Here is a 13162-nt window from a genome sequence, read left to right on the forward strand (position 1 = left end):
CCGAGGTCGCCCTTTTCTTGTCTCCCAGTGGCTCGTTCTGATGTCGAATCTTTTGTGCTTTCGCAAGCAAGAAACACTGCTCTTGCCACGCAGAGCTGCCCTTCCCGTGCTGTATTCCCCTTCGGCCTCAGTGGAGATTTAAGTGCCATCCAGCACTTGCCCTGTTAACTTCTTCCCCCGCGATGCCGCGGTGGGATCTGTGGGTCGGCAGACGGGGCCGCCGGGGCACGGCAGAAGCGATGCCGGTAGGAAGTCGCCCACCTGCATTTTAAACGTCGGCGTCGTTCTGGAGCAGCAGATTCCCCGGTGCCCCACAGACCCCACGCTGCACCCGGCGGAGATCCCCTTGGGGTGACCTACGGTGAGAGTTAAAAATAAAGCTAGACTAAGTCTCCTTGCTAAGCTCTCTGTCAGGAAAACCACCAGAGTCTTTGCAACACTGCTAAGCCTGAGAATGGCTGAATTGAGCATCTAAGGGGGTTTGCCAGGTACAAAAAAAAGACCCAGCCATGTGCGAGAGCAGTCCCAGGACTATTTCTGAACCCTGTTTGGCCTCCACACTGCTTTGTCACCAGGTACTCGCGTTGGAGAGGGTGAAGGCTGGTCCGGAGGCTTCTAACTGCACAAGGCAGTAGGTCTTTTGCTTCGGGCGCAAGCGGAGTGGAGCTGTGATCGCTGCTGCTCCCTCCCAGGAAACAGCCCGGGCGGGAGCTGCTGCTTCCCTGAGGCTGCCGTGGAGGTGACGGGCACCAGCTCCGCTCGTTTCCTCCATCCACCACCAGTTTGGGACAGGAAGCGCTGCGGGATGGAGCTCTTTGCCATGGGAGCGTGTCTGCCCTTCCGCACCGCGGGGTCTCCGAGGCAGAGATCACCATGGAGGCTCGGAGTTGCTCTTCCAAGGGTGCAGCCCTTCCCCTGCGCAGCGCCGGCACGCGAGCAACGCGTTCCTGGCCCACGCAGGCTGCGCTCTCCCCGGGACGCTGCCCGCTGCCGGGCTGCAGCCGTCGGCAAAAGCCTTTTGGCGACCAGTGGGAAGCTGCAGCGGCACGTCGAGGCGAGAGGAAGGGCCTGAACGCTCTGAAGTGGCTGTTCCAGGTTGTGCAGGGGCGAGGATGAACGAGGCTCGTACAGGGACGTGTCTGAGAAGAGACGCTGCTCCTGCAAGGGGAAAGCTCGTCTGTGTTCATCCCTAATTAGATAGGAGAGATGGAAACCAGCTCCCTTAGTGCTGCTGCCTGCCTGGCCCGTGCCAAGAGCCCACCGACCCACCCATCCACCCATCCATCCATCCATCCTACCCCTCACAAAGAAGTGGACAGGACTGAGGAGATTATTAAATCTTTATTAAAGAAATAGATATCACAGCAGCACGTTGGCAGCGTGGAGGGGCCTGGCAGGGGGGACTCTGAACCGCTCCCCTCCGCAGTGGCCGTAGGACAAGGGGACGGGGGCTGTGACCCTGAGATGTGGCAGCTGGAGGTGCCAGTAATGTGCCACCGGCCGGGAGGATGCTCTGACTAATCTGTTGAGACAAACGCCGCAGGTTTTCTGCCTGTCGGTGGTTTGGCAGGTTTCAGAGCCGTGACTTGTTTCTGGCATAAATCATGGCAAGGTCGAGGGCTTCCAGCACGGGGTTGCGGGGGCTGTCGGTCCCTGGGTGTTGGCGTCGGTGGGTTTTAACTGAACCGGGAGGGAATCCCTCCCTTGTGCAAAAAGCAGATTTACCCCCGACATGTCTCGTCCTCGTCCGGTCTGCTGCGGCACGGGCCTGCCGGTGGGTCCTGCCGGGGCTGCTGGAGCAGCCTGTGCCGCTCGCTGCCGGCAGCCGAACGGGCAGCGGGTGCCCCCGGAGCGGCTGGAGCGGGCTGTGAGCTGCGGCCGGTCCCCTGGCGCGGGAGCTGAGCCCTCCGAGGAGCAGCGCCGCGGCGGCGAGTGCTCCAGCGGCCTTGGCTTAATCTGCGGCAGCCGAGGGGCAGCGACGAGAGCTGGGGAAGAGGCCAGGGCTCGCTCTCCGCGGGGCCGCAGGGAGTTTGTGTTTACCCCTTACAGCCGCTGAGATAAAGGTTTATCTTTTTTTTTTTTTTTTTGCTTTTGCTGATTGCTGTTGGGAGGAACCGTCCACCCTCTGTGCTAAGAGCAGAAGGCCCGAGGGCCGTGTACCCCGATACCATCCCCGAGACCCCCCCGTCCCCTCCCGGCAGATCTGCTCCCCTGGCCGGACACGTGTCCAGCTGCTCTCCAACACGTGGGGTGTCCCCCGTCCTCCTGCCTCCTTCGCCTGGTTATCCTTATAAATCAGAGTCTTTCCTGCTGTCTAAGCCGCATCCCCTGGCTGCAGCTTAATCCTGGGATTTCTTACCCAGCCTGCAGCGACGGGAGGAACATTATTCCCTTTGTCTCTGCTGCAGCCATGTTTTGAAACCTGTTGCCATGTCTCCCCTCAGCCTCCCCTATTTCTTCATCCTGCGCTCCGCAGCCCACGTGTTCAAGGTCTCTTATCTGAGTCTTCTTGTTACCGCCCGGACGCCTTCCTCGTGAGCCGTGTCCTCGTGGGGCCGGCCTTGGGACGGCCTCGCTGCTGCGGGGGAGGAAGGACGGTTCCTGCCTCGTATCGGGTGCCCCTGACGGCGCGTTCCCCTGGCGAGGCGCTCGCTCTGCCCGCAGCTCTCTGGTCCCGACTCGCGTTCGCCCGGAGATTCGCTGCAACCCGCCGACCCTCTGCTGCGAAGCTCTTGCCCTTCCTCAGCATGTACGTCCGTGGGGAATCGCTCCGGCCTCGGAGCCGCGCTCCTCGCCAGGCTCAACCCCGCGGTCTCAGACGTCTCTCCCGGGGCGCTGGGATCCTCCTGCGCTTTCTGCGCTTCTCATCCAAAAATGAGACGCAAACAGACGAAGCGAAAACGGCTGAGGAGCGTTGTGCTTTGCCCGAGGGGCTGGAGGCCGGGGTTCAAAGGGAAGGCGTGCGGGGATTTTGTGCTTAGCCTGGGGCTGAGGAGAAGCAAGTTCCTGTCCGTGTCGCTGCTGACGTCGCTTGTGTGCCCGGGGCACGGTGCTAACGCTCCTCTCCTTGCTCTGTTGCAGACTCTGCCATATTCCCCACCATGGGTGACATGAAAACTCCAGATTTCGATGACCTTCTGGCAGCTTTCGATATTCCTGACATCGACACGAACGAGGCCATCCATTCCGGCCACGAGGAAGCTGACGCTCACATCAAGCCAGTCCCCGGGGAGCCGGGACCCCCAGACCACGTCCTCCCCCACGCGGACATCACCGCTGTCAGCGTGATCGTGAAGAACACCGTCTGCCCCGAGCAGCTCGATGCCCTGGATGGGCGCAGCAAGGATGGGCACGTCATTGGGCCCCGCTTGCTGCAGAATGGCTTTGGGGCCACCGAGATGCCCAGGTCCCCCACCGCCAGGTCCGTGGAAGCCGTGGCATCCTCCAACGGGGAGTGCTGGGTGAAGGAGAAAGGCCCCAAACCCCTGGATATCTTCTCCCACTTCAGCCCCGATCCCAACGAAGACAACGCTGCCAACCTGATCGACAGACCCCGGGAGTGTAAGCCGAAGGAGAAGTCCCTTGCCGTGCCCTCGCTCTCCCCGTCTCCCACCCCGTCGCTGGACTGCAAAGAGCCCATGGGAGAGAGCACCGAGAACCTGCCACCGGCTTTCCCACAGCCCTTCGAGACCAGCCAGGCTGGGGGTGCCAATGGGTCCCCTCCTACCATCCCCTGCATCAAGAAAGAGGAGTCTGACTCGGAGGAGGTGGGCCGCGAAGCCAGCCCGAAGGGTTTGGCTGCAGCCTTGGCTGACAGTCCCTTGGATCACCTGAAATCCGTCACCGTTCGCTACTCCACGGATGATTCTCCCATTGCGGCCTGGCCCGGTTCTGACCCCAACCTCGACAGCAGCACCAGCAACCTTCCTGAAGTGAAACGCTCGCCCGCCAGCCCCCGCGAGCCGTTCTTCAAGCCTTCCTCGCCGGTGGTACAGAGCCCCAGACTCCCCCCTTCTCCAAAGCAGCTGGACAACATCACCCTCAAAGAAGAGCAAGAAATTCTGGAGAAGTCGATGGGAAGTCCGCAGAGTATGTCCAGCGCCGAGGAAGAGGAGGAGGAAGAAGACAACAACAACGATTCCCCTTCTTCCAATTCCTCGCGGCCCCTGAAAGTGCGGATTAAAACCATCAAAACATCTTGTGGCAGCATCACCCGGACGGTGACCAGGGTCTCGTCGGATTCGGAGCCGGGTTCCACCAAGGGGCCGGCGGAGCAGAGCTCGCAGGAGGCTGCTCTCGAGGCTGCCGGCTTCTCGGCGTCAGCAGAGAAAGAGGAAGGGATCGTGCTGGAGGTGCCCAAGGAGAAAATGGAGCTCTCCAGCCCCTTGAAAACCATCGAGGGGCCAAAGATCGTCAGCGTTCAGCTCGGCAACGGCACCAAGCTCAAGGGCACTGTCCTGCCCGTCTCCACCATCCAGAACGCCAGCAGCGCCATGCTGATCGCTGCCAGTGTGGCTCAGCAGAAATCCGTGGTGCTGCCGGCCAAGACGGGGAAAGCTGTGGCCAAGAACATCATCAACCTGGTGCCCCAGACCCTGCCCAAAGCCGACACCAGGACCAACATCAGCACCGTGACGCAGACCACCACCATCACCACCACGGCCAACCAGAAAGTCAACGGCACCACGGTCGTGATGGTGCAGCCGCAGAAGCCTTCCCCCACCATCGCGGGCACCGTCATTTCCAGGAGCCAGTCCAGCCTCGTGGAAGCCTTTAACAAGATCCTCAACAGTAAGAACCTCTTGCCAACGTACAAACCCAACCTGAATCCTCCGGCCGACGCCAGCCTCACCCTGCCGCCCTTCGGTTACCGCTGCCTGGAGTGCGGGGACTCCTTCGCCCTGGAGAAGAGCTTGGCTCGCCACTACGACCGGCGAAGCATGCGCATCGAGGTGACCTGCAACCACTGCACCAAGCGCCTCGTCTTCTTCAACAAGTGCAGCTTGCTCCTGCACGCCCGCGAGCACAAGGACAAGGGCCTGGTGATGCAGTGCTCCCACCTGGTGATGCGGCCCATCGCGCTGGATCAGATGATCGGGCAGCCGGACATCACCCCCCTGGTCTCGGTGACCTCCTTCCCCGCCGGCAAAGTGACCGGCGTGGCTCAGGACGCCCTGGCCACGGCCAACGGCGCTCAGGACCTCCCCATCCTGCCTCTGAGCAGCAGCTCGGAGCAGAGCAACTACAGCTGCTTCAGGTGCCTGGAGTGCAAAGAGCAATGCAAGGACAAGGCCGGGCTGGCCGCCCATTTCCAGCAGGCAGCGGCCACGGGGACCACCAGCAGCACGGTACGTGGCGATGGGGCACGGCGGGGGGACGGCGGAGCCGCGGCAAAGCGTCCGCGGGGGCGCGGGGAGGAAGCGGGGGGCTCCAAACGGCATCGGGGCAGCGCCCGCCCCGTTCCTCCCCGTGGGGGACAGCAGACGCGGGAGCTGGGGCTTGGTCCGTGCCCGCGGGGCGCTGGGTGGAGGGAGGGGGGGCTGGAAGTCGTCCTCCGCTGATAACGCTGCCCCGTGGGTGCAGCGGGGAGGGAAGAGCCCCGAGCGCCCTGCTGGCACCCGCTGCGGGTCGCGGCCGTCCCCGCGGAGCCATGTTAGAGCCGTGGGCGCTGCTTCCTTTTTCGCCAGCTTGAAGCACAAATGGAGCCTGGAGAAACCAGAGCGGGGGGTGTTGGTTTGGGGTGTTTTTTTTTTTCTTCCCCCACTTCGAGAGCCGATGTTGAGATCCCGGGCGCTTCCTGCTGCTGCCAACACATCCTGGTTGGTGAGGGCAGGCAGCATCCAGAAAACACCCGGGATTAACGCTGCCGAGGGGTGACCTTTGAAAGGCGAGGAGGGAAAAGAGGTCCCCGGGGGACCCTGTCCTCCCTGTGGCACCTTCCCCTTTGTCCAGAGGCGCGCAGCCCCCTCCCCTGCCTCTGCGTAGAAGGAATTTGCTGTTTCCTGGTAACTCTGTTTACTCCGGACGCTGTTCAAATGCAGATATTGCGGCCCTGCTGCTCCAGGGGAGGGCTGCTCTCTGTCTGAAGGTCACCAGGAGCGCCAGGATTCCCGTGTTTGTGGGGATTGTGCGGAGGAGCTTTATCGGGGGAGGATTTCTGCCTCCCACCCCCTCTCCTAGCCAAGGTGTCGATGGAGGGTTGGGGATGGAAGACGGAATGTCCGCACCGGGGCTGCGGCAGGAGCAGGGAGAGGTGGGGGACAGGAGAGCTGGGGGAAATCGTCCTTATGTCCCCGCAGGGGCCCGCACCCTGCGCGTGCAGCACTGTGATATTTCCAGTCAGAGCCCATCTGCGGGGAGCGCTTCAGCTGGGAAATTCAACGTGAAGTTGCTGGCAGGGCCAAACCTGTTACAGCCTTCACCTAGCCGGGGTGGCCTTGTCCCTGTACCCCGCAGACAGATTCCTCCCTAAACCAACACCACCTACAGATGGGATTTTTTTTCTTTTTAAAAAAAAACAACCCATGACCCAGCAGCTTTCCTCGGCACAGCGAGGGATGGGGATGGCTGAAGCCATAAGCCTCCGTAATCCTCTTCCTCACCTGCCACCTTTCACCCCCTCTCCCTTCCCGATGTGCCCTGCCCCTGCTCCATCTCCCAGCCTGTCTTTAGCTGCCGTTCCCTCTCCGATTTCTCGTGCCCCTCTTGTTGCCCTGCGGCCAGAATCACCCTTGGGTCTGTCTTGGCAGCGCTTTGGGCACCGCAGCGAGGGGAGCTGAGGGCAGCTTGTCGCTGGGGGCTGCTCCTTTCCTTCCTCGCCCGCGTCCGCTCTGGTTATCGCATCTTTTGGGGCAGCTCCTGTTGGAAGCCCCATCCTTGAGTCCTTGTCACTTCTCCCCTCGACATCCCCACGGCCGCATCCTGGCGTGGAGTTGGAAGTAGTTTCGAAACGGTTTTGGCAGCTGGTTTGAATACGCCCCCGCTCCCTCCGGCACAGCTCCCTCGCTGAGCGGCTGGTCCCGGCTCACCCTTGGCACACGCTGCATCTGGGACCCATCTGCGGCGACGAGCCTGGAAAAGGCATCTCGTCTGCTCGCGGAACGCCCTCAGCAATCACCCGGCAAGCTGGCGCAAGCAGATTATCTCCTAAAACGTGCCCTGCAGAGTCCCGGCACTTCTCTCCCCCCGGCAGCACGTGGCTGCGTCGGGCCGTGCAGGCTGTTGGCCCGTCCAGCTGCGGAAAAGGCTTAAAAGCCCTTTTGTAGCCGTGGGTGCGTGCCAGGCTGAACCCCTCGCTGCTCTTCTCCCCCCAGGTTTGTTCGACGTGTCCCATGATCATGTCCAACCGCTGCAGCTTTAATGCTCATCAGCGGATGCACAAAAACCGGCCTCCCCACGTCTGCCCTGAGTGCGGAGGGAATTTCCTGCTGGCCAACTTCGAGAGCCACCTGAAGGAGGCCTGCCTGCACTTCTCCCGCAGAGTGGGGTACAGGTAGGGCACCGCGGCCTCACCAGAGGGCAGAGGGACCTTGGGGGGCCGCCCAGGGCCCCGGGGGAGAGTCCCGAGTCTCCAGTTTGCCAATGGGGCAGGAATCCACCTTCCCTCTCCCCGCCGGGGCGGAGGGTGGCCGTCTCCCTTCAGCCCCTCTCTGCCTCTCTCCCCTTTAAGCCCAGGGGAATCTCCTCCCCCCGGCACCCCCTGGCCCCTCTCCCGCAGCGCCAGACCCGCAGCCTCTCCCTGCTCCTTCTGAGGAGCTGCCCGGGCCGTGGCTCCAGCAGCGCGGGGCAGGGCTGCTCGCTCCCAACTGGAGCTGTTCCCAGAGCCCGGAGCTGGTTCGGATCCCGGTGTCTGTCGGGACAGAGGCTCCCCCCGAGTGCCGCGCTCAGACGGGGAGCGGTTTCTCTTGGCTGGTGTGCGCCAGCCTCTGCGCCTGGCTGAGCTCCCCTCGCCCCCCGCGCCCCAGGTGTCCCAGCTGCGCCGTGGTCTTTGGCGGCGTCAACTCCATCAAGTCCCACATCCAGACGTCCCACTGCGAGGTGTTCCACAAGTGCCCCATCTGCCCCATGGCCTTCAAGTCGGCCCCCAGCGCCCATGCGCACGTCTACACGCAGCACCCCGGCTTCAGCAACCAGCAGTCCAAGTAAGTGTTCCAACAAGTGACAGGCCAAGAGAGAACGGCCTCCAGCTGCGCCAGGGCAGGGTCAGACTGGCTCTTAGGAAGGATTTCTTTGCAGAAGGGGTTGTTGGGCGTTGGAATGGGCTGCCCAGGGCAGGGGGGGAGTCCCCATCCCTGGAGGGGTTGAAGAGTCGGGTTGAGCCAGCGCTGAGGGATCTGGTGGAGTTGGGAACGGTCAGGGTGAGGTTCATGGTGGGGCTGGAGGAGCTTCAGGGGCTTTTCCAACGCAGATGATTCTGGGATGCTGTGAAGAGATTGCACCTGGCAAGCAACAGGACATGAGAAAATGGCCTCAAGTTCCACCAGGGGAGGTTTAGATCTGATATTGGGAAAAATTTCCTCGCAGAAAGGGTTGTCAGTCATTGGAACAGGCTGCCCAGGGAAGGGGTTGAGTCACCATCCCTGGGGGTATTTAAAAGACACGTAGAGGTGGTGCTTAGGGACGTGGCTTAGTGGTGGCCTTGGCCGTGTTGGGTTAACGGTTGGACTCGATGATCTTAAAGGCCTTTTCCAACCCAAACGATTCTGTGATTCCCAGCCCCGGGAGCGTCCTCGGTGGGTGGGACACTGGGGCAGAGCTCAGCCCCAGCGTGGGGGGCTGCGTCCATCTGGGCACAGCCTGAGCCGCTCTCGACCTCTCGCCAAAAGGGTTCTTCCGAGATTCTCCCGATCCAGGCCCGGGCTGTGCCAACGGGTGTTTTTTCCCCCCCAACAGAATGATTTACAAGTGTGCGATGTGCGACACGGTCTTCACCCACAAGCCCTTGCTCTCCTCCCACTTCGACCAGCATCTGCTCAACCAGCGGGTCAGCGTCTTCAAGTGCCCCGACTGCCCGCTGCTCTTCGCCCAGAAGCGCACGATGCTGGAGCACCTCAAGGTAACGCTGCGCCGGGCTCACGCGCGCTGCGCAACCCCGCGCTGCCAAGAGCTGGGAAGGGTCCTTCGGCCGGGGCACCCGGGGCTGGGCGGGGGCTGTCCCTGGCACAGCAGGGCCCCGCGATCCAGCTCCCTTGGCCCCCACGCCCCGGAGCCTGAGATGAACCCGGCTGGGCAGGCTGGGGCCTGGGAGTGGGCGGCTGCTGCGGTGCTGGGGGGAAAATCCCAACCCCAAACAGCTGCCACCCCCCTCGCCTTTGCTTTCCAGAACACTCATCAGCCCCAGAAGCCCAAGGAAGACCTGGCAAAGAAGGCGGCCGTCCTGCTGACACCGAAGCAGGAGCCTGTCGAAACCCCCGTGTCCAAGATCTCGGAGGAGTCGTCATCCTCCACGGAGGAGGATGAGCCCCCCAGCTCCCCGGAGCTGCGCAAGACCAAGCGAAGCCGCTTCCAGCGCAAGACGGTCAACAAGTCCAAGGGCAGCGGGTGGACGTGTGGCGTTTGCCACTCCTGGTTCCCGGAGCGTGACGAATACGTCTCCCACATGAAGAAGGACCACGGCAAGGTGAGGAGAAGGCTGGGGGCTCCGCGCCCTTGGGAATGTGGGCAGGGAATGTTCACGGCACCGGGGAGGGACACCCGGGTTCCTTGCTGGGCCGGGAGCATGTTCTGCCGCAGCCTGGACGTTACTTCTCCCCCCAGTACAAACTGGGTTGGGGTTTTGGGGAGCGGGGACGTTCCCTGTTCTGGTGAACAGCAAAGACCAGATACTCGTTACCCAAATCTGCGGCCACGGGACGGGCTGGGAGAGGGAACCTGAGGCAGCGCCGAGTTCCCGCGTCCGGCTTCTGGTCGCAGCAGGGAGCCCCGCGCTGGGCCTGGGCCCAACCTGCCTCTCTCCTCCCCACAGTCGGTGAAGAAGTTCCCGTGTCACCTGTGCGAGCGCTCGTTCTGCTCCGCTCCCAGCCTCCGGAGACACGTGCGAGTGAACCACGAAGGGATCAAGCGCGTCTATCCCTGCCGGTACCCGCAGCGCTGAGGGAGGGGGGCTGCTTCCCGAGGGGTCACTTTGGTTCCCCCCAGCCCAGCGTGATTGGGGGGGGGATAAAGCTACAGATGGTCGAAGCGTGATGGGGATTGAACCAGCGTCTGGGAAGCGGGAGGGAGAGGCGGTTCCGGGAGGGCTCCGGGGGTTTGTACCCTCTGGAGGAATGTGGGTGGGTGCGTCTGGGGTTAGAGGTGGGGGTCGGGGTGCCAGAGGCGGCTTTCCTGGGGCTCGGCTCTGCGCTGCGCAGCGTCGCCTCACCGCCGCCCCGCTCTGGCCGGCAGATACTGCACAGAGGGCAAACGGACCTTCAGCAGCCGGCTCATCCTGGAGAAGCACATCCAGGTGCGCCACGGCATCAAGGTGACCGACCAGACGAAGAGCCAGGAGGTCGTTATCGCCCGGATAGGGACCGGCACCGCGCAGGTACGGGGGCACCGCGCGCTCTCGGGCTGCTCGCGAAGGGCCGGGGCCTTGCGGAGACTTCGGGCAGGGCTGGAGGCGTCGCCGTGAGGGGAACGGGCACGGGGGGGCCCCTTGGCCGGGGTTACCGGTGGGGGGCACGGCGCTGGGGGCCGGCCAAGGCCCGTTCGGCCTTTGTCTGAGCAAACATCTGCAGGAGCTGCTGGGAAATCCCCGAGCAGGTCGGGTTACGCCAGGAGCGGCTGTTGGAGCTTACGCGAACCCTTCCCGCAGGTGTCCGGTCGGAAGCGGAAACTGTCCTCGGACGAGGGCGACTCGTGCAGCGAGGAGCCCGACAGCACCACCCCTCCCTCCAAAAACCCCAAGGGCGACCGCAAGGCTCCGTTCCGCTGCCGAAAATGCGGTTACCTCGCCAGCAGCTCGGCCGACTTCCAGGAGCACATCCCCCAGCACCGGACTGACGAGAGCTCCCACCAGTGCCGGGAGTGCGGCCTCTGCTTCACCTCCCAGGTCTCCCTCAACCGCCACCGCTTCATCACCCACAAGAAGAAGAAGGGAGCGGCCGAGATGGAGGAGCCGGGGCCGCGGAGTCCCCTGGAAGGCGGCGCCCAGCACGTGGCCGACGGCAAACTCTCCTGCAAGGTCTGCGGCCGGGGCTTCGACAGTCAGCTCAACCTCAAGACGCACTTCCGCACCCACGGCATGGCCTTCATCCGCGCCCGGCAGAACGCCAGCCCCGAGAACTAGGCCCCGGCCGAGGGGCGACGCCGCTTGCACAGACTCGGCGCAGAGCTCCGCGACGGCGCCCCCCTCCCTCCCCCCGGGCAGCGGCTCCGCGCGGGGTGGGACAAAGGAGCGGGGAAGCGAGAGGACGCGGGGTGGCGGCTCCGGCCCCGCGCTCGGGGAGCCCCAACGCTTCGCTCGCTGCCCCGTCCTCGCACGGGGACGTGACCCGGCCCGCGGCCGCTCGAGTCTGCGGGGAGGGACAGTGGCCTTTGTCCCGCGGGGCCGAGGACGGGAGAACGACGCCGCCACCGCGGACTCCTTCACCCCGCGGGGCTCGTCCCGGCCGTGCCGGCGCTGGGCAGGACCCGGGGACCAGGGGAGACGTCGCTGTCGCGGGACTGTGCTGACAAGGTCACAGCAAAAATCCACCTTTTTTTTTTTTTTTTTTCTTTTTTGTTTTCTTTTTGGTTCCCTTTTGAATGTCGCTTATTTTGTATTTTGCCGGGAGCTGCGGGGAGAAGCCGATGGCGGCCGCGCAGCCGCTCTCCATCGCCGCAGAGACGCCCCAGCCCCCTCCCGGGCTCCGCTCGAGGTCCCTCCTCATCGTCACTTGCACTATGGGGGCGGCGCTGCCCCGCGGACGCTCGTCGCTTCGTGTCCCGCGACGCCGCGCTCGGGGCCCCGGCTGGCGGCCGCCTTCCCCGGGGAGGAGGAGGAGGAGATTTTCATTTGCAGAGGAAGAACAGAAGCCAAGAAAAGGCCTTTGGGCGAGATCGGCGCGAGCTGGCGGCACCGTCCCCCCCCAGCACCACGAAGCCGCAGCGAGGGGGGATCCCCCCGGCAGCCGCTCTCGGGCGAAGGGGCCGTGAGGAGGCGAAGCCGCTGCCGAAGGCCGTTACGGACCGAAACGCTGACGGTGAGTCTCGGGGGGGGCTTCACCCACGGCCCCCCCCTTCCCGCCCGGCTCCGGGGGCTGAGGGCTCCGGCCCACGAGCCCCTCGGCCACCGCCCCCCGTCCCCGCGCACACGCGTGTGCGAGAGCTCGGCCCCGGCCGCGCGGGGCTGTCACCGCGTCCCCCATTTACCTGCGGGGAAGGAGAAAAACAAAACAAAACAAAACAAAAAAAAAACAGCCAGAAAAGAAACTTTCTACTTGTTCTGTTTGTTTAGCGCCTGTGCTTGGGGTAGGGTGTTTGTGTGAGTAATTATTTCAGTAACTTAACTTTGGGCTCCTCATTTCCTTGTGAATAACCTCTAACACGCTGTGTAAAGTTGTATCATACACTAAAAGTGACAAAAAAACCAAACTATTGTTGTGATTTTGGGTTTTGTTTTGGGGTTTTGTTTTGGTTTTTTTTTTTTTTTTTTCCCCCCTTATTTTCTGGGGTGGGGAAAGCTGGTTTGCTGGGGTTGGGGTTTGGTTTCTCTTTTATTTTATTTTTTTTTCTCCTTTTTTTTTAAGTGCGAGGGGGAACTCCTCCCCCTCGCTGCAGGTGGATTCAGCTGAACGGCACACGCAGAGGCGGGCGGTGGGGGGGGGGGCGGGGGGGGGGCGGTGGCTTTTAAAATAAAAGGAGAAAAAATAAAAGCGACCAGCGGTTCCCACAGCCCCTGGGCCAGGGCCCCCCCCCCCCCAGCACTGAGCCTCCCCGCTGCATCCCCCTTCGCCTCCCTGCCCCGCCCCCCCCCCCCACATCGCGTGGGGCTGTGAACGTGTAAATGATGTTTAATAATAGAGAAGAACCTAAAGTTTCTACGAGTTTTAGAGGAAGGAAACAAAACAAATTGCTTTGTAATCGGGGTTTTCAAGCACTTCAGTGCCTTTAGAGTGATTTCTGTTAACGCGGGAGGGGGGAGCAGCTGTACCGGGGGGATGGGGGGGGTGTGATTATGCTACAGTAAAACTACGGGCAC

At 62.8% G+C, this 13162-nt stretch overlaps 1 protein-coding gene across 4 annotated transcripts in view; it reads left to right on the plus strand.

Moving 5' to 3' along the window:
- The window catches only part of ZNF687 (zinc finger protein 687), a 28758-nt gene extending 16203 nt beyond the window's left edge, over positions 1-12555 (plus strand). For 2 of the 4 annotated variants that reach the window (XM_074853375.1, XM_074853377.1), the window contains exons 2-9: positions 3082-5348; positions 7314-7492; positions 7965-8141; positions 8893-9055; positions 9323-9619; positions 9965-10077; positions 10384-10525; positions 10796-12555. In XM_074853375.1, coding sequence (XP_074709476.1) covers positions 3102-5348; positions 7314-7492; positions 7965-8141; positions 8893-9055; positions 9323-9619; positions 9965-10077; positions 10384-10525; positions 10796-11269 — 3792 coding nt within the window. In that variant the 5' untranslated portion in view covers positions 3082-3101 and the 3' untranslated portion in view covers positions 11270-12555. Of the gene's footprint in view, positions 1-1385; positions 2750-3081; positions 5349-7313; positions 7493-7964; positions 8142-8892; positions 9056-9322; positions 9620-9964; positions 10078-10383; positions 10526-10795 lie in introns of those variants that run through there. The other 2 variants (XM_074853376.1, XM_074853378.1) reach the window with 2 other exon arrangements.
- Positions 12556-13162: the final 607 nt, after the last annotated feature.

Source organism: Strix uralensis, chromosome 32 (genome assembly GCF_047716275.1).
Source record: "Strix uralensis isolate ZFMK-TIS-50842 chromosome 32, bStrUra1, whole genome shotgun sequence".
Lineage (NCBI taxonomy): Eukaryota > Metazoa > Chordata > Aves > Strigiformes > Strigidae > Strix > Strix uralensis.